General features: G+C 42.9%; 1 protein-coding gene across 1 annotated transcript in view; it reads left to right on the top strand.

Annotated features, from left to right (window-relative positions):
• The window catches only part of LOC132402850 (annexin A13-like), a 66,593-nt gene that overhangs the window by 32,691 nt on the left and 11,582 nt on the right, over positions 1–22,320 (top strand). Inside the window, exons 6-11 of the mRNA XM_059985901.1 lie at positions 1,083–1,177; positions 10,409–10,579; positions 11,909–11,942; positions 15,744–15,823; positions 20,890–20,958; positions 21,061–21,162. Coding sequence (XP_059841884.1) covers positions 1,083–1,177; positions 10,409–10,579; positions 11,909–11,942; positions 15,744–15,823; positions 20,890–20,958; positions 21,061–21,162 — 551 coding nt within the window. The remainder of the gene's footprint in view (positions 1–1,082; positions 1,178–10,408; positions 10,580–11,908; positions 11,943–15,743; positions 15,824–20,889; positions 20,959–21,060; positions 21,163–22,320) is intronic.

The following is a 22,320-nucleotide window of genomic DNA, read 5'->3' on the forward strand; positions in this document are numbered from 1 at the left end:
TAGTGCCCCAAATAAACTAAGGGAATCCTGGCTATTTTCTCTTTCTTTTCAAATCTTTTTATTATTATTGTTATTCAAAATACACAGGTACATCGAAATAACAACACTTACAATGCCTCAAAAAAATTATCTTACAGATTGAAAATTTTTGTGAATTAAAAAAACCCTACTATTTTCTCAATTTAGATTTTGTTCTTTACGAGTTCTCTCAAATAAATGGCTATCCTGATTAACTAGCAGCCAATTAACAGGAATCCATAGTACTTCGATTTCATACAAAATAAAAGGAAGTTACTTGGCCCATCCAATCTACATTGGTTCTCAGAGCAATCCCATCCTTCTTACTTACTCACATTTCTCTGGTAATTCATCCTCTCTCACATACTCCTCAATTCCTCCCCCATTCAGTTCTCCTCCATCCACTCCCCACCAGGGAAAACTTTTAGAGGCCAAGCAACCAACCAATCTGCATGATTTGGAATTTGGAGGGTTTCCTTGGTCTTAAGTGTTCTCGTGGTCTTCTGAGAAAGGGCAGCACCAGGGACGTAGGTTCAACCCTGGCATTCAACGTGCCTGTGAGAACTTCTTCTGGATGCTCTGGTTTCGTTCCACAAGGAGAGATGTGTGCAGGTCAGGAGGGTAATTGTCCACAGTAAATTGATATTAGTGCATAGATGAGTGGTATAATTTGGGGGTGGGGGGTTGGGGAGGTAGTAGAATATAGCTGAATGGTGTTAATGTTGGGTTGGTGTAAATGGGTGGGTGGTGGTCAGTATGGGCTCAGTGGGCTGAAGGGCCCATTTATGTTTAGTAATTCTCCATGATTCTATGAAACTGGCACACCTAGAGGTAACCCAGGTGATCGCAGGAAGATCATGCAAACTCCACGCAGACAGCAGCCAAAGTCAGGATTGAATCTGGGCTGCTGGAGATGTTCAGCAGCAGCAACACGAACTGATGACCTTCAGTGCCACCTGACACTGGCTGCTTTCATCGCTTTGGCTACATTTCTGTGACCAAATACAATTTGCAACAGGCATTGCATTTATCTTAGCTGCACTAATTATTTTTGGGTTTCACAGGAACTGATGAAATCACAATAATTAAAGTTCTTGCAAGTCGCTCAACAGAACAGAGACAGAAAATAAAAGAGAAGTACAGAGCTCTGTACAGAAAAGTAAGTACACCTTGCAACAAAACTCAGCTGAAGTTTTACACATTGGAACAGGGGTTGAACCATTCCATGATCTGTAATCTGATTCCATCGAAACCCTTTGGTTTTATCAATCTCAATTTGAAATGAAACACAGCATTGATTGTCATGTGTGGAAGAGCTGCAGTTTCTCACATCGTCTGTATGTGGGAGTGTCTCCAATCTCCACTTCTGCAAACCCTGGCTCCAACTTTTAGTTTTTGTCTCCCAATCCCAGACGCTTTGACCAGCAGGCAAAGTCTCTCTCCATCTCACCTACCACTTTCCATAAATATCCTGGAGTAGTCAATTAAATATTCTGTTAATCTTCAGAATCCTCGGGAATAGAGCCAAATATTTTGTAATCTTTGCACTTTATGTCGTATGTTTTGCAAAATCTTACCTCCTTCCAAATACAACTTGTCTACTTTTTGGTCCTGATCTTCTCTCTGCATTCGGCACATGACCTAACTAGGACTTTAAATGTAGCACTACTTCTACCCTTTGCAGTTTTTCTTCTAGACTTTTTTCATTTTTGTACCCATGTGTAGCATTTTAATTTTTCATAGGCATTTTCCCAACTTATTAGGAACAGGAGTCGGACACATGGCCAGGCTAACCTGCTTTGGTGTTTTATAAGATAATGGATGATAAGAACGTAATTCAACTTCATGCTCCTATCTACTTACAATAACTATTTTAGTTCTTGCTTGTCAAATATTAATATCTGCTTCCATCACCCTATGTGAAAGAGAATTCCAAAAGTCACCGTATTCAAATTTAACAAAAGCTTCAAAAGTTAACAAACTTCACAACATATGCCGGTGATATTAAACCTGATTCTGATTCTGGGAGAACAAAATTTTTCTTCCTCGCTATCTTACATATGCAAGCCTCTGTCTTCAAACACTGACCCCCTATTCAAGGTTCGCCACCAACAGAAACATTCTCACTATCAAGACTATTCAGGATTTTATGTATTTCAATCAAGTCATCTCTCAGTCTTTCTAAACTCCAGCAGGTGTAGTCTAGCCTATCCAATCTTTCTTCATGAAACAGTCTGCCCATTGCATCTTTGTACCTCCAATAGACAATAGGTGCAGAAGGAGACCATTCGGCCCTTCGAGCCTGCACTGCCATTTTGAGATCATGGCTGATCATCTACTATCAATACCCGGTTCCTGCCTTGTCCCCATATCCCTTGATTCCCCTATCCATAAGATACCTATCTAGTTCCTTCTTGAAAGCATCCAGAGAATTGGCCTTCACTATCTTCCGAGGCAGTGCATTCCAGACCACCACAACTCTCTGGGAGAAGAAGTTTTTCCTTAACTCTGTCCTAAATGACCTACCCCTTATTCTCAAACCATGCCCTCTGGTACTGGACTCTCCCAGCATCTGGAACATATTTCCTGCCTCTATCTTGTCCAATCCCTTAATAATCTTATATGTTGCAATCAGATCCCCTTTCAATCTCCTTAATTCCAGCGTGTACAAGCCCAGTCTCTCTCACCTCTCTGTGTAAGACAGTCCAGACATCCCAGGAATTAACCTCGTGAATCTACGCTGCACTTCCTCTACAGCTAGGATGTCCTTCCTTAACCCTGGAGACCAAAACTGTACACAATACTCCAGGTGTGGTCTCACCAGGGCTCTGTACAAATGCAAGAGGATTTCCTTGCTCTTGTACTCAATTCCCTTTGTAATAAAGGCCAACATTCCATTAGCTTTCTTCGCTGCCTGCTGCACTTTCTCATTCACCTTCAGTGACTGATGAACAAGGACTCCTAGATCTCTTTGTATTTCTCCCTTACCTAACTCTACAACATTCAGATAATAATCTGCCTTCCTGTTCTTACTCTCAAAGTGGATAACCTCACACTTATTCACATTAAACGTCATCTGCCAAGTATCTGTCCACTCACTCAGCCTATCCAAGTCACCCTGAATTCTCCTAACATCCTCATCACATGTCACACTGCCACCCAGCTTAGTATCATCAGCAAATTTGCTGATGTTAGTCTCAATGCCTTCATCTAAATCATTGATGTAAATCGTAAACAGCTGTGGTCTCAATACCGAGCCCTGTGGCACCCCACTAGTCACCACCTGCCATTCCGAGAAACACCCATTCACTGCTACCCTTTGCTTTCTATCTGCCAACCAGTTTTCTATCCATGTCAATGTCTTCCCCCCAATGCCATGAGCTCTGATTTTACCCACCAATCTCCTATGTGGGACCTTATCAAATGCCTTCTGAAAATCGAGGTACACTACATCCACTGGATCTCCCTTGTCTAACTTCCCGGTTACATCCTCGAAAAACTCCAACAGATTAGTCAAGCATGATTTACCCTTGGTAAATCCATGCTAGCTCGGCCCAATCCTATCACTGCTATCTAGATATGCCACTATTTCATCCTTAATAATGGACTCTAGCATCTTCCCCACCACCAATGTCAGGCTGACAGGTCGATAGTTCTCTGTTTTCTCCCTCCCTCCTTTCTCCAATGTTGCTCAATTTTCACCGTTTAGGTGGCACTCCAGAGGCCATCCCTAGGTAATGATCGAGTTTCATTTTTGCAGACATCCATAAGTCAATTCTGTATGCAAATCAGAAAATCGACAAAAATCACTTGATATGGTAACCACATCTCCACAATACTGTAGGGAATGGCATTGACTGAGAGGAAAAATGAAAGCAGAGAGAGAGGATGCGAGTTCTGCCATTCACAGGAACCTACTGTATGTGCGTCAGAGTTTTGATTGCAATAATATTATGGGAGCTTGCCCATATGTAGGGGGGAGTTATAAGTTGGATGTTTGAAACTCAGGGAGGACTGTATCCTTCCTTTATTAGGACCAAAATGGATAAGCTCATCATGCAGGGGGTTAACAAGCAGTGGAGCAAGGGGGTGTACTTCCATTTCCTTTATGAGATGTCCACTGGTTCCCTCTACACATTATACATTGTGTTTGTTCTATGTATATCTCGGTAATCTACAGACAGATGGTCGGTACTGCTGAATATGCTACTTGATGGCATTATTGTGGTCCTGAGCTTTTCCATTGAAGTCATTAACAAGGAAAAATGCACATGTTAAAAACTGTTCAATCATGTTCAATCTACCTCAAATGCCAGCGTTCACTTCCCTGCGTAGATGCTGTCTGGAACACAGAGTTCCTCCAGCACTTTGTCTGTAGCTCCAGATTCCAGTATCTGCAGCGTAGTGTATTTAATATTCCAGTAATATTTGAGTAATATTGTAAATATATTGTTTGATTAAGCATTATTTGTTTACACAATTCATGATGGGTTAGATGTAAGAAATAGATGAAAGACATATGTCATTAAGCCATCACGTCATATGTGTACACCTCACTAAAGAAAAAGAACTAAGTAAGCAAGTGATCCTGGGCTCCTGTGTTTCTCTTTCTTTTAATTTCTGGAGTTTAAAACATAACAGTGGAATTGAGGAGTTTTTAAAATGAACCCAAGTTGACTATTAACCCTGTTGAAACACAGTATATTTTTTTCCTCAGAAGGGGAGAGAGACATTGAGTTTAAAATAGGCAAAACATTCATAGGTTCATAAGCAGTGAGTGCTGGGTGAAAATAATAATAAATTTAATAAAAGCAAAAATGACTGACTACACTGGAAAGATAGATACTTAAATTGCACAACAGATAACTGGATGGTGTATACTGAATGAATTGAGCAATATTTTGAAGCCAATGCTACTGAGTGCAATAGGTGGAAAAGCATGCAGTTTCCTTTGAAGTTTAACTGGTCCAACTAATCCAGCTGAAATGAGCTTTGGTGATATCATGAACATAATGCAGAAACATTTAGAACCAAAACCACTGTTGATTGCAGAATATTTCAGGTTTCATGAGCTGAATTGAAGAAATTGTCTAAGCGTTGTCAGTTCAGTGATGCACTGAGAGATCATTCATTTTGTGGAATCTTACAAGAAAGCATTCAAAAAAGAGCTCCTAGCTGAAGCACGATTCATATTTAAAAGTCAGAACTCACTGTATCACTGGAAAGAGTAGCCAGACATGCAATTGAGTTGCAGTCAGGAATGATGAAGAGAGTGCGAACAAGTTTACGGTGTCTGAATAGAAACCTGCCTGGCCAAACAAATTGTGTTATCGTTGTGGCAAGGGCTCACAGACACCAGACCAATGCAAATTTAAAGGTGAAATTTGCAGAAAATGCAACAAAGCAGGGCACTTCACAAAGACATGTTGGACAGACAAAAATAAATGGAAAGCACAGGAAAGAGAAGAAGATAAAATGTCAAGTTGCCTTTTCAAAAAGAGCACCATCCTGTTCGCTGTTGAGGAAAAATCTGATAATGATAAGAGTGACACAGGGCTTTTACAATGTGAAAACTAACAGAGCTTACACCAGAAGCAAACAGCAAATTAATTAAAATGGTATTGGGTTCTGGCTCATCTGTTTCAGTCATTTGACAAAATGAGTTTGAATAGCATTTCAAAGATAACAAACTGAAGACTGTAGATATCCAACTAAGAACTAATAATGAGAAGAGATGACTCCTGCGGAAATGACATCTGTAACAGTGAAATACAACAACTAACCAGCTACATTGGGCTTGTATGCGGTAAAAGCAGGAGAGCAAGCAATATGGGGCCATGATTGGCTAAGACAACTACAAATCAATTGGAGAACCATCCACCATTTGCATGCCACATCGCCTGTAGTAGAATCAACTGAAAGAATATTAGGAAAGGTACCGGATGATGCCACAGCATTGCTCAAGGATGGAATTGGAAAACATAAACATATCAAGGGAAAAATAGTGTTAAATAAAAATGCCACACCCATATTTTACAAAGCCTGTCCGGTTCCTCATACCATCCGTGATAAAGTAGCCAGTGAGCTGGATCACTTGAAGGCTGAAGGAATTCTTTCCAAGGTTGAGCGGAGCCAATGGGCAACAGAAGTGGTCCCAGAACCCCAAAAGAATGGGTCTGTCAGGATCTGTGGTGATTTTAAGGTCATCATCAACCCAATAGTGAAAGTAGATCAATACACTGTGGCCAGGATAGAGGATATCTTTACAGAACTTTCTGGAGGAAAACACTTCAGCAAAGTGGACTTTGCTGAGGCCCAACTATAAATGGAAGAGGTGTACGAAGTATTTCTCACCATTAACGCTCACAAAGAGCTTTATCACTGTAATAGGCTTATTTTTGGAGTAGCACCTGCACCTGCACCTGCACTCTGGCAGAAAGCTATGGACCAGGTGCTGCAAGGCTGCCCAGGCACTCAGTGTTACCTGGATGTCATCATTGTTACTCATGAAGATGAGAGGGAATATCTCCAAACCATCAAGGCAGTGTTAAGAAGATACGTAGATTATGGGCTCAGAGTACCACCGCAAGTGTGATTTTTTTAGACCAAGCATCACTTAGTGTAGTTGCACCCTTGACGCTCAAATATTACACAAGTGTGCTGAGAAAATTCGAGCAGTGGTGGTTGCACAAAAGCCAAAGGACATGTCACAATAGCAGTGTGGTTTAGGATTTGTCAATCACTGTTACAGCTTCCTGCCAAACCTGGCTACTGTGCTTCACCCCTTGAACTCATTACTGCAGATGGGGAAGAAATGGCAACAGACAAAGCAGTGTGAGGTGGCTTTCCAAAGGGTAAAAGAGATAGTGACATCACTGTACTCACACATTATGATCCATATCAACCGATGAAGCTTGCCTGTGACACCTCGCCTCATGGTGTAGTTGCAGTCACGTCACGTGTTACGAGTGATGGAAGTGAATGCTCCGCAGACTTTGCATCACATTCCCTCATCGCTGCAGAGGAAGATTATACACAGATTGACAGAGAGGCCTTGAGTCTGGTTTGGGCTGTAAAACGTCTTGTCTGGGAGAGAGTTGACCCTCATTACTGATCATCAGCTACTGGTGTCCATTTCAGTCCTTAGATATATGTTCCACTAACAGCAGCAGCATGAATGTAGAGATGGCCTCTCTTTCTTGGAGGACACCAGGTTGAATTCAAGAGGATGTCTAATCATGGAAATGCTAACAGATTGTTCCATTTATCCTTGAAAAAGAAAATACCTGAAAAATTTACAGAATATGTCCTCCTGACGTAATCTCTAATGCAAATCAAAAGTCTCCCTATTATGGCAGAGATGATCCAAAAGGAAATCAGAAAATAGCCCACCCTGTCTCAGGTTCACACAAAATGGCTGGAATGTGCAGCAGAAATTCCAATTCCCCCATTTTTACCAGTGCCAGGATGAACCTAGCCTTGATTGGGGTTGCGTTATATGGAGATTGAGAGTTGTATCATCCAAGCTGAGAGCTAGTGTAGGAGGAGATACATGCCGGTCATCCACACACGGTCGAAATGGAAGTGTTGGCTTGAAGCTTTGACTGGTGTCCTGGGAAAATTGGTAGGTTAAGCAGCTCGCCAGGCACTGTTTGGGATGCCAACGTGTCCAAAAGATGCCAGGAGTAGCACCTCTCCATCCTGAGAATGGGCTGCATTGCCCTGGAAAATGATTCATGTGGATTTTGCTGGACTATTCCTGGGCATAAGTTTCTTGGTAGTAGTGGATGCAGCTACAAAGTGGCCAGCAGTGTTGCCATTAGCCTGCACAGCAGCCTCTCACACTGCTGATGTGTTGAGAAGCCTTTCCCCAAGGACTGGTGTTCTGAAACACTTAGTCACTGACAATGGACCACAGTTTGCTGCGGAACTAAGACGTACTACATCTGCACTGTGCCACTAAGCTACAATGGCTTGGCAGAAAGATTTGTCTGGAGTCTAAAGAATGCATTGTGGGCAATGTCAGCTAAACATACCAAGATAGAATCAGAAGCTTGCCAATTTCCTCCCTCAAACAAGGAGGTTTGATGTTTTACTCTTGGACAAGCAGTCCTGGTGAGTGACTACAAGAGATGAAAAAAAGTAGATACTTGGAAAGATTAAGGATAGAGCTAGACCACTGTCCTAGACAGTGGAGATTATGTCTGATATCTTCAGGAGATGGCACACCAATCAGCTGAGGAGAGCAGGTCAATCATTGGAGAAGAAAGGTGTCCAGAGTTGCCAGAACCACTTCCTGCAGTCCCAGAATCAACTCCTACAGCCACCATGGAGGAGATCCCAGAACCTGAGATTGTTTCACAGCCACAAGTCTCACCTGACAAGCAGAGTGATCCTCCTTGTCAAGAAAGACATTATTCCACCAGGGTAAGAAAGCGATTAAATCTTTAGGCCTGAATGGACAGTAAGGTGACTATACAGAGATCTGTTACATATTTGAGTTGAGATGCACTCTGTACTGTCAGAAGTATAACTAAGTAGGGAGGAATGTGGCGTATTTAATATTTCTGTAGTATTTGAGTAATATTGAAATATATTGTTGGATTCAGCATTCTTTGTTTACATAATTCATTATGGGTTAGATGTAAGGAGCATGTGAATGGCATACAGTATGTAATTACAGCACCACATCATATGTCCACACCTCACCAAGAAAAATAAACTAAGTAAACAAATTGTCCTGTATTTTGCTTTCAATTTATTTCTGGAGTTACAAAACATAACTTGCAGTCTCTTGTGTCCCCTGTGTTTAATGCTTACCCGCTGACAATGATAATTTTACCTGTCACCTGTAGGCAAAGTCAGAAGTCTATGGGTCTGAACCCCACTCCAGATACAGGAGTATATAAAATCCAGCTGCCACTGCTGAACACGTTTTTTGCGATTAAGCGATTAAGCTTTATAATTCTTACTTTGACTATATGGTTAGTAAAAAAAAGGGCCCAATCTTATTAAGCAGTCTATTGCACAATGTTGGAGCTCACTGATAAATCAATCGTCCACCATCAACCTCCTCCGATCGTCGCTGCCCTTCAGGCCTTCGCTCCAAGTCCACCCAGTCCGGCGGTCTACCAACTCTCTCCATTCACGTCTTCTCTCCTCGTCTCTCCCCGGCCAAAAAGACCGTGAAAATCTCTCTTCCAGACTCACGAGAAAGAACAACAGCATTCCTAACCCCATTATCTCTGGTCATAACCCAAACATTGCAGCTACAGAGAAACCAATACTTTATCAGTGAAACCTTACAGCAGTGAAACTCTACAGTGTGAAACACAAGTCCTTGCAGAAAATACCAGTCTCAGTTTATGCCATTCTTGCTAAGTTCCTGGACCAATTTTAGTCACTAAGAGCAGATAACAAGTTCTTTATTACTAATCTCTTCTGCCACACAACGTCCATATCCCTCCACTCTCTGCACACCCATGTGCTTGTCTCATCGGGCCAATTCCACACTTGTGTTTTCTTTTTAGTTTCCACACATTCCCATCTGCACTCCCACCCCCCAGATATTCAACCATCCATCCACACACTAGGGGCAATCGACCTACCGACTCACACGCCTTTGGAGAACTGCAGCACCCAGGGGCAACTCACATGGTCACAGGGAGATCGTGCAAACTCCACACAGTCAGTACCCCAGGATTCAGCCCATGATTCTGGAGCAATGAGGCTCTGGCACCATTGGCTGCAGCCCTGTACCCTTAAATCATTTCACTGGTTTTAAATCTCCCTAAGCCTCAGTGAAGTACTGATAGGTGCTATCAAATTAATTGCTTGCTTCACTGCTCCCCCTGTGGTGGAAATTGAACAAGAGAAGATGTCACAGCTCCCAGCTTCCTATCAGCAGTGAATCAGATTGCTATGAAGACGATGGGTGGCACCTTCTCATGGGTGAGGGTAGATGCAGCTAATACACCTTCCAGAGAAAACAACCAGCCATTTAGGGCCATCATCTTTACTGCCTCTGCAATTGATCCCAGTCCTTTTCTGGCCTCTATGAATTTACCCTCCAATGTTGCTCCAATGATCCTTGAGGAGCACCGCACCACATCTTCTCTATAGACACACTGACACCTTCCATTTCAGCTAACCACCACTTCATGCTACTGTACATTTCTGCTTCCTTTCCTAAAGCGGTCTGCTGAAGTGTTTACTGCATTCAGAATGTTGATCAAAGGATCATCACCATGGCTGCCTCTTCCTGGGAACAATCTCCTAGGAGACCAGATTAGACCAGGGGCTACATGAAGTGATCCAATGGCCTCAAACAAATGGTCGCAGGATTAACACAGATTTAATGCTTGCATTTTTCCCGCTTTTTTTCCTGTAGGATCTTGAGAAAGTGCTTCAAGGAGAACTCAGTGGATGCTTAGAAAAGACACTATTGGCCATGTTAGATCGACCTTGCCACTTCGATGCCAAGTTGCTGAACAAAGCAATGAAAGGAGCTGGAACAGATGAAGATATCCTTATCGAGCTTCTCTGCACGAGAGCTAATTCAGTATGTTTAATCCTGAACCATATTATTTAGAGAGTTAACATATTCTGACTTTATTCACTAAAAAAAAGAGTAGTGTAAAAGAGATAAAGAAAGATAAATGCTTGCTTTATATGTCACATGTACATAAAACAAATAATGAAATGAGTCATTTACGCGAATCAAATCAGCGATGTTTGTGCTGGGCAGTCCTGCAAGTGTTACCACCTTCTGACACCAGCATAGCAGGCTCACCAACTATGACCGTACATCTTTGAAATGTGAGAGGAAACAGGAGCACCTGGCGGGAACCCACACGGTTACGAGGAGAAGGCACAAACACCTCACAAGCAGCGCTGGGAATTGCACCCCAGTCTTACAGCTGGTGCTCTAATGGCGTTTCTCCAGCCGCTAAGCTACCACAAAGAGTTGAAGAATTTAATCATGTGACACTGAAGAAGGCAGTTCAGCCCATCCAGTCTGTGCTGTCTCTTTAAATGGTTGTGCTGACATCGGAGAGGGCTCAGAAGACGTTCACGAGAATGATTCCGGGAACGAAAGAGTTACCATATGAGGAGTGTTTGATGGAACTCGCTGGAATTAAGATGAATGAGGAGGGGAATCTCAATGTGGTTCTTGGTGGACTGCAGATCATGGTCTCTCCTTGGGGTCTTTGCTATTGCTTGCTTGGTGTGTGGTGGGTAGGGACACTTCCTGCTGGGTTAAGTGGAGGGGGGAAGGGGGCAGGCTTGATGCTTTGCTGCTGCTTGTGTGTGTGGGGGGGGGGGGAAGAGTGGATATTGGCAGTCTAACATTTTACTGTCCTTCATTCTTTGGGGCTCTCTTCTGTTTTCGTGGATATCTGCGAAGAGTAAGAATTTCAGGTTGTATACTGTACACATTCTCTGATATGAAATGGAACCAAATGAACTATTGAACCTATCAAATGTTGGTGGGCCAAGATGGAGTGGATGTGGAAAGGATGTTTCCTATAGTGGGGGAGTCAGACTGGACGTCACAGCCTCAGCGTAGAAGAACACCATTTAGAATGGAGATGGGGAGGAATTTCTTTAGCCAAAGGATGGTGAATCTGCACAGGTCGCTGTGGAGGCCAGGTCATTGAGTGTACTTAAGGCAGAGGTTGATAGGTTCTTGTTTAGTTAGGGCATGAAAGGTTTCAGGGTGGAGGCTGGAGAATGGAGTTCAGAGGGAAAATGGATAAGCCATAACAAAATGGCTGAGCACATTCGATTGGCTAAATGGCCTAATTCTGCTCCTATCTCTTATGGTCTTCTGGTCTAATATTTCTGATCAGCATGTGTAGCTATTTACTCATTATAATTTGTTTTTCAGCAAATCATTGCCACAAAAGAAGCATACAAACAAAGTAAGTACTTCTTAACAATAACTAAGTCATTTAATACTCAATCAAAGAGAATGATTACTTATTACTGAATTTATAATCATAAGAACACAAGGCTACACAAGGTTGTGGCTAATCTACCTCAGTACCATTTCACTGTTGTATCCCTGAATTTCTTGACTTTTTTGTAATCAGTTTCTATTTGAATGAACTCAGTGACTGAGTGAAGAAAATTCTCCTCATCCCATTCCAAACCAGACTACTCTTTACTCTCAGTGTGTGACTGACCCTGGTTCTAGGCTCTTTGTTGAGGCGAAGCGTACTCCCTTCATCTAGCCAGTCGAGTACTGTAAGAATTTTCAATGAAGCCTCAAGAGTTTTTCAAGTTTTGTTCACTTTCCCCCTCATGATACGCAGAGAAAGATAGTGATGGGTATTTGCAATATGGAGAATCAAGGGAGTTGGGGATCAAACAGGAAAGTGGAGCTGAGATCAGGGTCAGATGGTCATGGCATTACTAAATAGCAGAGTTGGCTTGCATGTCCAATGACAAACTCACTCTCCTGTTTCCTGCTCTGTGTTATTTTCAGAAAGCGGTCTTTTCATTTTCACTTTATTTTATGATTGCTGGTATATTTCTCGTCACTTTATTCCAGCTCCAGTACTCTGCAGGAGTAGCTGTGTCAGAGGTGGTCAGCCGAATATTTCAGGGTTGGCCACAGCTCCCTGTCTCTTTCAGACTGCTCTTCCACTGAACAAAGGCAGACAAATTTCAGATGCTCAAAAGCTCACGGTATAATTTCTGGAAACATCCAATGTATCCTCTTATGTCCCGGCTCTGGAAGGGTTTGCTACATCATAATTTCTTGAAATTGCCATCCCGACTCGACCTCCAGAGAGACCCCACCTTCCAGGAGGTGGTGCGCGGTGTGTGCTTTGAAGGTTCCCCCCGTGATTGGGCTGGACTCCCGCATCCCGAAGACATGAGGGTTGGTGGGCTCCTTCGCTCCTCCAAATTACCCCTACTGTGTACGTGAGAGTAAAATCTGCGGGGAGGGGTTCGATGGGGATGTGGAGAGAATAAAAACGGGATCAATGTGTGATTGTGCCAGCGACTGATGGCCAACACAGACTTGCGGGGCCGAAAGGCCTGTTCCCTTGGTGTATGGCCCCATGACACAGTGAATGTAATAACCCAGTAAAACTTTATTCTCCGGCCTTTCCAGACGGAACACCTCCACCTCCTAAAACGTCTTCCATCTCCCTAATAATGTGTCTGGGAGCCGTTTCAGATGATGGATTACAACATAGAGCTCTGGGAAACTGGTGATTCACTGTACTAAGAGGTTCCCGTACCTGGGGGGAAATTGCCTCAGTTGTCTGGTATCCCACTGCGTCACCCGCAGTGTACAGCTTACTAACATTGCTGAAGAAGTAACACTAATTTGTCGCTGTTTTATTGCGAATGGGGGAATGGTTCGTGCTTGCAGCTCTTCAACCGGCCTGCAGGTGGAGAACAATGATCGTGGTTTGCACACTCACCCCCCCAAAACAGGCAGTATCGCACAGAATCGGCAAGGGCTTAATCTTCAGAAAACGACTTTAAAACCTATCTGTCTGTCTGTCTGACTAAACTTTTCATTGCTAATATCTTCTTAAAGTGGTTTGATGTCAACATGACATCCTGTAAGAGCCAAAAAACAATTTACTACATGAAACGTATCATATGCAAGCTAATTGTGAGCGCTTGTGCATTTTATATGTATGTGAGAGTGCTTGTGTGCTTTTGTTTATGTTTGTGTATGTGTGTGTAGTAAAGTATGTCTCTGTGTGTCTCATAAGCATAGAATCATACAGTGTTGAAACAGGCCATTTGGCCCAACTCGTTATCACTGACCAGTCAGCATCTTTCCATGTTAATCCCATCTTCCAATATTTGGAACTTAGCATTCCATGTCTAGGCAATATAAATTTTCTTCCAGACACTTTTCAAATACTGCCAGCAGCCCAGCCTCAACCATTCTTTCAGGCAGTGTATTCCAGCTGCGCACTACTCTCTGCAAGAGGAAGACCCCTTCAGATCCTCTCTAAATCCTTTCCTCATTACTCTATATCCTTTAGTTTTATCTAGCTCTGATGTAGAACCATAGAACACTACTACACAGTACAGGCCCTTCAGCCCTCCATGTTGTGCCAACCCATATAATCCTTAAAAAAATTACTAAACCCACATTACCCCATAACCCCCCATTTTTCTTTCATCCATGTTGTGGTAAACCATGTATACCTGTCTGGACATGCCCCTCTGCTGACTGCTCCTGTGGCTCCTCCCACAGACCCCTGTATAAAGGCAATTGGGGCACTGCTCCTCCCTCAGTCTCCAAGATGTCGTGCTCCCTTTTGCTGTTAATGAAAGCCTATCGTTCACTTCCAGTCTCTGAGAGTTATTGATTGTGCATCACAGGTGCCTGTCCAAGAGGCTCTTAAATACCCCTCATGTTTTAGCCTCCACCACCATCCCTGGCAAGTCATTCCAGGCACTCATGTGTAACCTTTACTGCAGCCTACCCTCATAACTTTATATAGCTCAATCATGCCCCTCTTAATCTCCTCCACTCAAGGGAGAACCTTAGCTTAGCCTTTCCAGCCTCTCCTCATAATTGACCTTCTCCATCCCAGGCTGTGTGTATTGTATGTGTTTTTATAAAGTGTGTGCTTTTGAGTAAGCACATGTGCATATAGTGTGTGCGTGTGTGTGTGTGTGCGTGCGCGCGCTTTAAGGTTGCTACATATTGCTTTGATTTACTCTTCTGGCATTACACATGCCCCTATGTACAAAATCTTTCTCTCCTACACACGTTCAAGCACATGTGCCTGTGAGAGAGGAATAGAAAGGGTTTGACCAAGATACATTTGTGATGCCAGGAGAGTAACCTAAAGCAATATACAGCACCCTCAACACTGCAAAATATAACAAGGACACTTGTTTGGAAATGATCGAACAAAGGTCTATGCTAAGTTTCAAAAGGAGATGGGAGAACAAAAGCACATGGTCATACAAAAAGATTTTAAGGAGGAATTGAAAGGAGGAGAAATAGACAGAGAGATGAGGGGGTGTAAGGGGGAGTTCCAGAGCTTAATGACTTGGCATTTGAAGGCACCTAGACTGTCATGTATTTAATATTTAACTAATGTTTGAGCAATCTTGTGTATATATAGGTTGATTAAACATTCCTGTTTAATTAAATAATTAATTACAGTTTATATGTATAAATATGCGAATTGCATATGTCATCACACTACCATGTGATACATGAGCACCTCACTTAAAGTAAACTTAAATTTAGACCCGCATTCTGGACTCCTGAGTCTTTCTTCGAATTGGTTTAATGTTTTGAAGTTACAAAACATAACAGTGACCAATCTTGGAATGATCAAAATTGAAGAAGCAAGAAGCCTGGTTTAAAAACAAAGAGATCTGTGAGAGGGTTGTGGAGCTGGAAGAGATTACAGAGAAAGGGGGTTTGAAACAGACTTGTTGCTTAGCCAGAAGACACAAAATATTGTTCAGATCTACAAGAAATTATTTCCAGTGGTTTCTGCTTTGACATGAACCTGGGCTATTACCTCTCTCCATTACTCTGTGGGAAAGCAATCTTGATCTGGTATTGTTGATACCAGGGATTGTTGGACGCAGTCCACATGTGGGTGGACAATAAAAGCAAACATGATCCTAATCACCATTTCTCCCTCTCACTCTGTATCCATTGTATCAGATTTAGACTCAATATACATGATCAGTCTTATCCCCCTGTTCTGCTGCAGTGTTCCCATGTGATCTGGAAGCTGATGTTCAAAGTGACACTAGTGGAACTCTACAGAAACTGCTGCTCTCATTGCTCGAGGTAAGAAATATTGAAACATTCAACACTCTCTAAAGATGGCAAAAATACTGGCAATGATGAAGACTACTTGTTTAAGTCAATGCTCATATTTATGGAAACTTGATAAATGGACAACTAACGAGCTGGTTCATAAAATCAAACGTTTTTCCTTAGCTAATGAAACTAATATTCATTTTTCCTATTTATCCAAAAACCTTATTTGTAAAGTATGGATTATAGAATAGAAAGAACAATTGACACAGGAAGAAAGGATGTCATTCAGATCCCTGGGTCCACATTGGCGTTTGATGAGAGGTCTCAGTTCCTCCAATTTCCCTGTTGTTTCTGAAATTTCAAGAAACAAGAGATCTGGTCAGATATGACATTAAAACCTAACCTGAACCCTGTGGTGAACTACATATACCTGTCTGGACACGCCCCCTGCTGACTGCTCCTGTGGCTCCTCCCACAGACCCCGGTATAAAGGCGATCGAGGCCTGAGCCCGGCCTCTCAGTCTCCAGGTTGTAGTATGGTGGTCACTCACTGCTTGTTCCTCCTTCCAGTCAATAAAAGCCGATATCTCACCTTTACATCTCAGAGTGAGTTATTGATGGTGCATCAAACCCAACACTGCCATTGCCAATCAGAGCCCACTCTGACCAGACCTAAATCAACCTGGTCAATGACCAATCCAAAGACAAATGATCATGGCAAATCCAAGTCCAGCCTAACCACAGCAAATCAAAACCAGACTCAAATCAAATCCCAACCTACCCAGTCTCTGATCAATCCCAACATGACCCAATCATTGAACAATTCTCTAGTCTAGATTTATGGTCTACATCTTTGGTCTTATAGTCTAATCCAACTTGACTGAGGCTGACTTAAATACAACCCAAATATAGCCAATCCAAAAGCAATCCAACCTGACCACAGTCAGTTGAAAACAACCAGACTTGAAAACGGACAATTCAATCCTAATGCAGCCATGGTCAATCCAGGCCCAACCTGGAACAAGCCAGGCTAGTGCATGCTTTTTCTCCTCATTTGTTATCCAGTTTTCTTTTGGAAGATCCTTTTAATAATGCTTCCATCACTCATTCGAGCAGAATTGTCCCAAATCACAACAATTGACTGTGTAAAACAAATGTAATTATCTTATTCTCTGGTTGGTCTGACAAATTTAGAAATAAAAATAGGGAAGGTTGGTTAGTATGCAAAGGGGAAAAGGAAGTTAAAACTTCAGCAGAAGTCAGTCACAGAAGCTGCCTCTGTAACAGAGCTAGCCAGCACAGACCAGCACACCACCAAGAAGAAGCAGCCATGTGATACAAGCAGAAGTTAGGGATCAAAGTTTTGATATATTCACCAAAAGTCAGCCAGTTACTTCCTAAGCAAGGCCTAGGGGGTGGTGATGATGGGGTGGATACTGAGGAAAGCCTGGTGGGTGTGAGAGACGGAGGCAGAGAATGAGAAGGGGAATGGTTTCAGTCAGATTTTTGTATAAGGTCCCTCTGTTGGTTGTACTGGGTTGTCTACATAATATGTAAGCCTGGGCAGTATAATCTGGAGAGCAAGCTTTTGCCCATGTTGCAGACTGCCCCCTTGATGCAGCTGACTCTGAAGGGATGGAAGAGACCAATACAGTTCAGCACCAGCGGCGTCGCAGGAGTTGCCAGTCAGCATTGAAATCAATATAGGAATGTCTTAGGGATTCAAGCACCAGATTATTCCCTGGGATTTACTACCAAAGCCTTCCCCATGAGTGGGTATAGCCGCAAGGCAGTGGAGGTTTGAGATCAGAGTTTACCTTCTCCTAGCTGAGCCGCTGACCATGGCAGACGAGCCCCATCTGCCCAAAGCGACTGGTTTTAAGGCACCAGTAAACCCACCTTTGCCCCTTCTCCTGTCAGTAGGCGCAGTTCTGCTGGGTGTTGTAGCTAAGCCCCATATGAAGGCCCGGAGCTGGACTTGGGTGTCAGAGGCTATTTGAGACACACACCATTGGGAGCATTTAACAGGTAGAGAGCTTATGCCCACTGCCAACCTTAAAGAACCTCAAGAAAGATTTTTGTATGACAGGTATTAAAAGGAGGATTGAAAAATATGTTCAAGACTTGGAATTTGAAAAATATGCGGAGAATCCAGCAGAAAGGAGGTGAATAGGGATAGATTCTCACTTTTCAGAACAGAGGACTGTGTTGAAAACAAGTGGATAAGAAATTACTCCTGATTGAAGTTTGACTGAGTGCCTGCTTTTCTACAGAATTAGCAGGTATACTCTATACAGTAACAAAATGAATGTAAACTAACATTGCACTACTCTAGGAATAGGAATGTACAGTGAGAAGGAGCCCAACAATGCTTTACTGGCTATCCAGACCCACACTACTTCCCCATTCTTAGTCCATGGTGGTGTTGGTTACAGCCAGTCAGGTGGACATGTTTAAATATACTGAGGGCTTCTGCCTCCACCATTTCTTCAAGAAATGAGTCCCAGACCCACCCTCAGCTCCCCTTTAAGTCCTTCACCAATCACTCCAAACCTATGTCACCAATTATTAATATCATTTGCCACACAAGTAGTTAGGGTAGGAAGGAAGGCATATGTCATGATTACATTCAATGGTTGGGGCATTCAGTGTAGGAGTCAAGAAGTCACAGTGCCACTACAGTATGTAAAACCTTGTCCGGGCCAAATGCAAATTCTTTTTCTCAAAACTATTGATTTTCCCTGAATGCCCCATTAGCAGATGGATGTGGCAGATTTAGAAAGGATGCAGAAGTGGTATAGCAGGATGTGATCCAGTCATGCCTGCCCCTTCATTGGTTCCAAGCCTTCCCCAGTATCGCTCACCAACCCTTTCTCCGCTACATTGATGACTGCATTGGTGCTGCTTCACATACCCATGCTGAGCTCGTCAATTTCAACAACTTTGCCTCCAACTTCTGCCCTGCCCTTAAGTTCACTTGGTCCATTTCTGACACCTCCCTCTGCTTTCTTGATCCCCCTGTCTCCATCTCTGGAGACAAACTGTTAACTGACATATTTTATAAACCTACCAATTCCCATGATTATCTTGACTATTCCTCTTCCCACCCTGCCACATCCGTTCTCAGGATCCGGCTTTCCTTTCCAGGACATCAGAGATGTCCTCCTTTTTCAAAGAATGGGATTTCCTTTCTTCCACCACTGATATTGCCCTCACCCGCATCTCCTCCATTTCCTGAACATCAACGCTCATGCCCTCTTCCCGTGGCCTTAACAGTGACAGAGTTCTTTCCACCCCATGAGCTCCACACCTGACACATCATCCTCTGCAACCTCCGCTACCTCCAAAGGGATCCTACCACTAAACATATCTTTACACCCCCCAACCCTACCCACTTTCTGCAGGTGTCATTCCCTCTGTGACTCCCTTCCTCCATCCCTCTCCACTAATCTCCCCCCAGCACTTATTCCTGCAAGTGGCTTAAGTGCTGCACCTGCCCATTCACCTCCCCCCTCACCTCCAGTCCTGAAGAAGGTTCTCAACCCAAAACATTGATTGTTTCTTCATTTCCATAGCTGCTGCCTGACCTGCTGAGTTCCTCCAGCACTTTGATCATGTTACCAGGATGTTGTCTGGATTAGAGGGTGTGAGCTATAAGGAGAGGTTGGATGAAATTGGATTCTTTTCTCTGAAATTTCAGAGGCTGAGGGAGACCTCAAAGAAAAATCATAAATTTATGAGAGGTATAGAGAGGGTAGAATTTGCTTCTGAAGGTCAAACACTAAAGGGTAGAGCTTTAAGTTAAGATGGAAAGTTTCAAGAAGTGTGAGGCAAGTTTTTTTTTTACACAAGAGGTGTAGTTGTGTGGAACGGCTACTGGGGGTAGTGGAGGAAGCAAGTGCAATGGTCACATTTAAGAGACCAGTAGATGACACGTGAATATGCAGGGAGGGAATGGAGCCATATGCATCACGTACAGGCAAAAGGGATTTAGTTTAATTCAGCATCATGTTCAGCATAGACATTATGGGCCGAAGGGCCTGTCCTATGCTGTGTACTCTATGCCCCATGTTATAAACTTACATTATATTACTCTAGGAGAAGGAATGTGTAGCAATGAAGCCAGTTCACCCCATCGTGCCACTTCCCAGTAATTGCTCTGGGAGAGCCTCATGTGGGTGAGAGTTCATCAGATGTATATGTTTAAACGTGACTTGTGTTTCAACCTCCATTGTTTGTTCAGGAACTGAGTTCCAGACCCTTCCCCACCTATGGTGGGGTGAAAAAAATTTCTCCCCAACTCCCCTTTAAGTCTTTCCAGCGATCACTTTGTTAAGATATTAATATCTCTGCTACGAGAAATAGATCATAGAAGAATACAGCAAAGAAACAGGCCCATCGGCTCACCAGATCCATACTGACCAACAAACGACTAAATGTAATGGTCCCTTTTACTAACATTTGGTGCTTCCCATTCATACTGTCCCTGCCTTTCATAATCTCCTCCACTTCAATTAAAATTCTCTGTAGCCTCCTCTGCACCAAAAGGAGATCTTGGTCTATTCAAGTTCTCCACAGAGCTGAGATTCAGCAGAATGGGAATCATCACTGTAAATCACCTCTGGGACGTGCCAGAATCAAGTGATTCTTGAAAGATCATGACCAATGCATCCGTTATCTCTTCAGCAACCTCTCATAGGACTCTGGGATGTAGTCCATCTGGTCCAGGTGACTTATGCACCTTAAGGCCTTTGAGTTTTCCTTTGTAATACAATGGCACTCACTCCTGCTCTCTGACACTCACAGACCTCTGACACACTACCAGTATCTTCCACAGTGAAGACAGATGCAAAGTACCATTAAGTTCATCTGCCATTTCTTTGCCCCCCATTTCTACCTCACCAGCATCATTTTCCAATATCAACTCTCACCTCCCTTTTACTTTTGTCCTAAGATGATATAGAATAGCCATGGAAGTCTTTTCAATCCAATCTAACCAGAGGGACCAGCTGCTCACTGGGAAATAATAAATTTAAATAAAAATAAATTAGCAATGTTCTTAGCCAACCTTATTGATAACTTTGCAAACGCAGGCCAACCGAGACGAGGGGTTCGAAGTCAATGAAGACCTGGCTGAACAAGATGCCAAAAAACTGTTTGAGGTAAATAAAGCTTCTGTTTGACATAACTAAACCTCCGAGCCACGTAAGAACAAGAAGTTGCACTTCACAGTCATTTTTTAAACCAAAAATTTCTGTTTGCAGGCTGGTGAAAAACGTTGGGGTACAGACGAGCTGGCATTTAGTACTATTTTAACCAAGAGAAGCTGTATGCAGCTAAGAGCGATCTTCAAAGCCTATGAAACAGTGAGTAACAATCACAACTTATATCATTTGGAAGCAAACATGAAAACTAGAAAATAGAAACGTGAATAGGTTACCTTGTCCCTCTAGCCTTCCCCACTGTTCAATGTGATCATGGCCAATCTCTGCCATCCTCAACACCTCTACTGCAATAATTTCTTTGGTTATCTGTCCTGGATGTTGAAAGTGAATGTAGTCAAAGACGGTGAGGTGTTAGCTCAAAGCCGATCGATTCAGGAGCTAAGATAAGAAAGTGTTGAACACTTCTCAGTAAAAGATTCTTGAACCTTTAACCTAATAACAAGAGGATATGAGGTCAAGGCAGGACATGCACATAACTTTCTTGGTCATTACTACGGCTCCATAAAGAGGCAGAGTGAACCACAGTTGCCAACTGAGCCTCAGGAGTTGGATCCTGGTTCTTCATCATTCTCTACCCTAATGGCTAAGAGATAATTACAAATATTAAACACTTTTTAAACATATTACATTTATTAATCCACACCTGGTGTGTAAATCAATTACGTGCGTTAATATTACTTAAAATGAAGAGGGAAAAGGACACTGATTTCCAGTCACTGTTTTATTGGTCAACAATCCCATCTAATGGGACTGGACTGGATTCACCAGCTGCAGCTGGAGTGAAGCAGAAGGGTCAGGTGCCAAGCATGTCTGGCCTCCCAACTCAGTACATTACCAAATTCCCTAGACTGCTGGCCGGTGGAGTGTAACATCTGCTCTGTATTTCATAGGAACATAAGAAACAGACCATGAGATATGGGAGCAGGATTAAGCCATTTGGCCCAGCATTGGGTCTGCTCCAGCATTTCATCATGGCTGATCCATTTCAATCTCAACTCCAATCTCCTGCCTTTCCCCCATGCCCTGACTCATCAAGAATCTATCAACCTCTGTCTTAAATATACCCAATGCCTTGGCTTCCGCCTGTGGCAACAAATTCTGCAGAATTTGGAAATAGTATTCAGGAAAAGGAGCAAGAGTTGACCATCCATTCCGTTGGAACCTGTTCCATCCTTCACCGAGATCATTACCGATTTTCTGTCTCAGCATCATCCCTTAATCACCAAAAGTCTATCAACCTGTGTTTTAAATTAACACAATCACTAAATCGCCACCACCTTCTTAGATAGAGGATTCCAA

This window comes from Hypanus sabinus, chromosome 1 (assembly GCF_030144855.1).
Source record: "Hypanus sabinus isolate sHypSab1 chromosome 1, sHypSab1.hap1, whole genome shotgun sequence".
Taxonomy (NCBI): domain Eukaryota; kingdom Metazoa; phylum Chordata; class Chondrichthyes; order Myliobatiformes; family Dasyatidae; genus Hypanus; species Hypanus sabinus.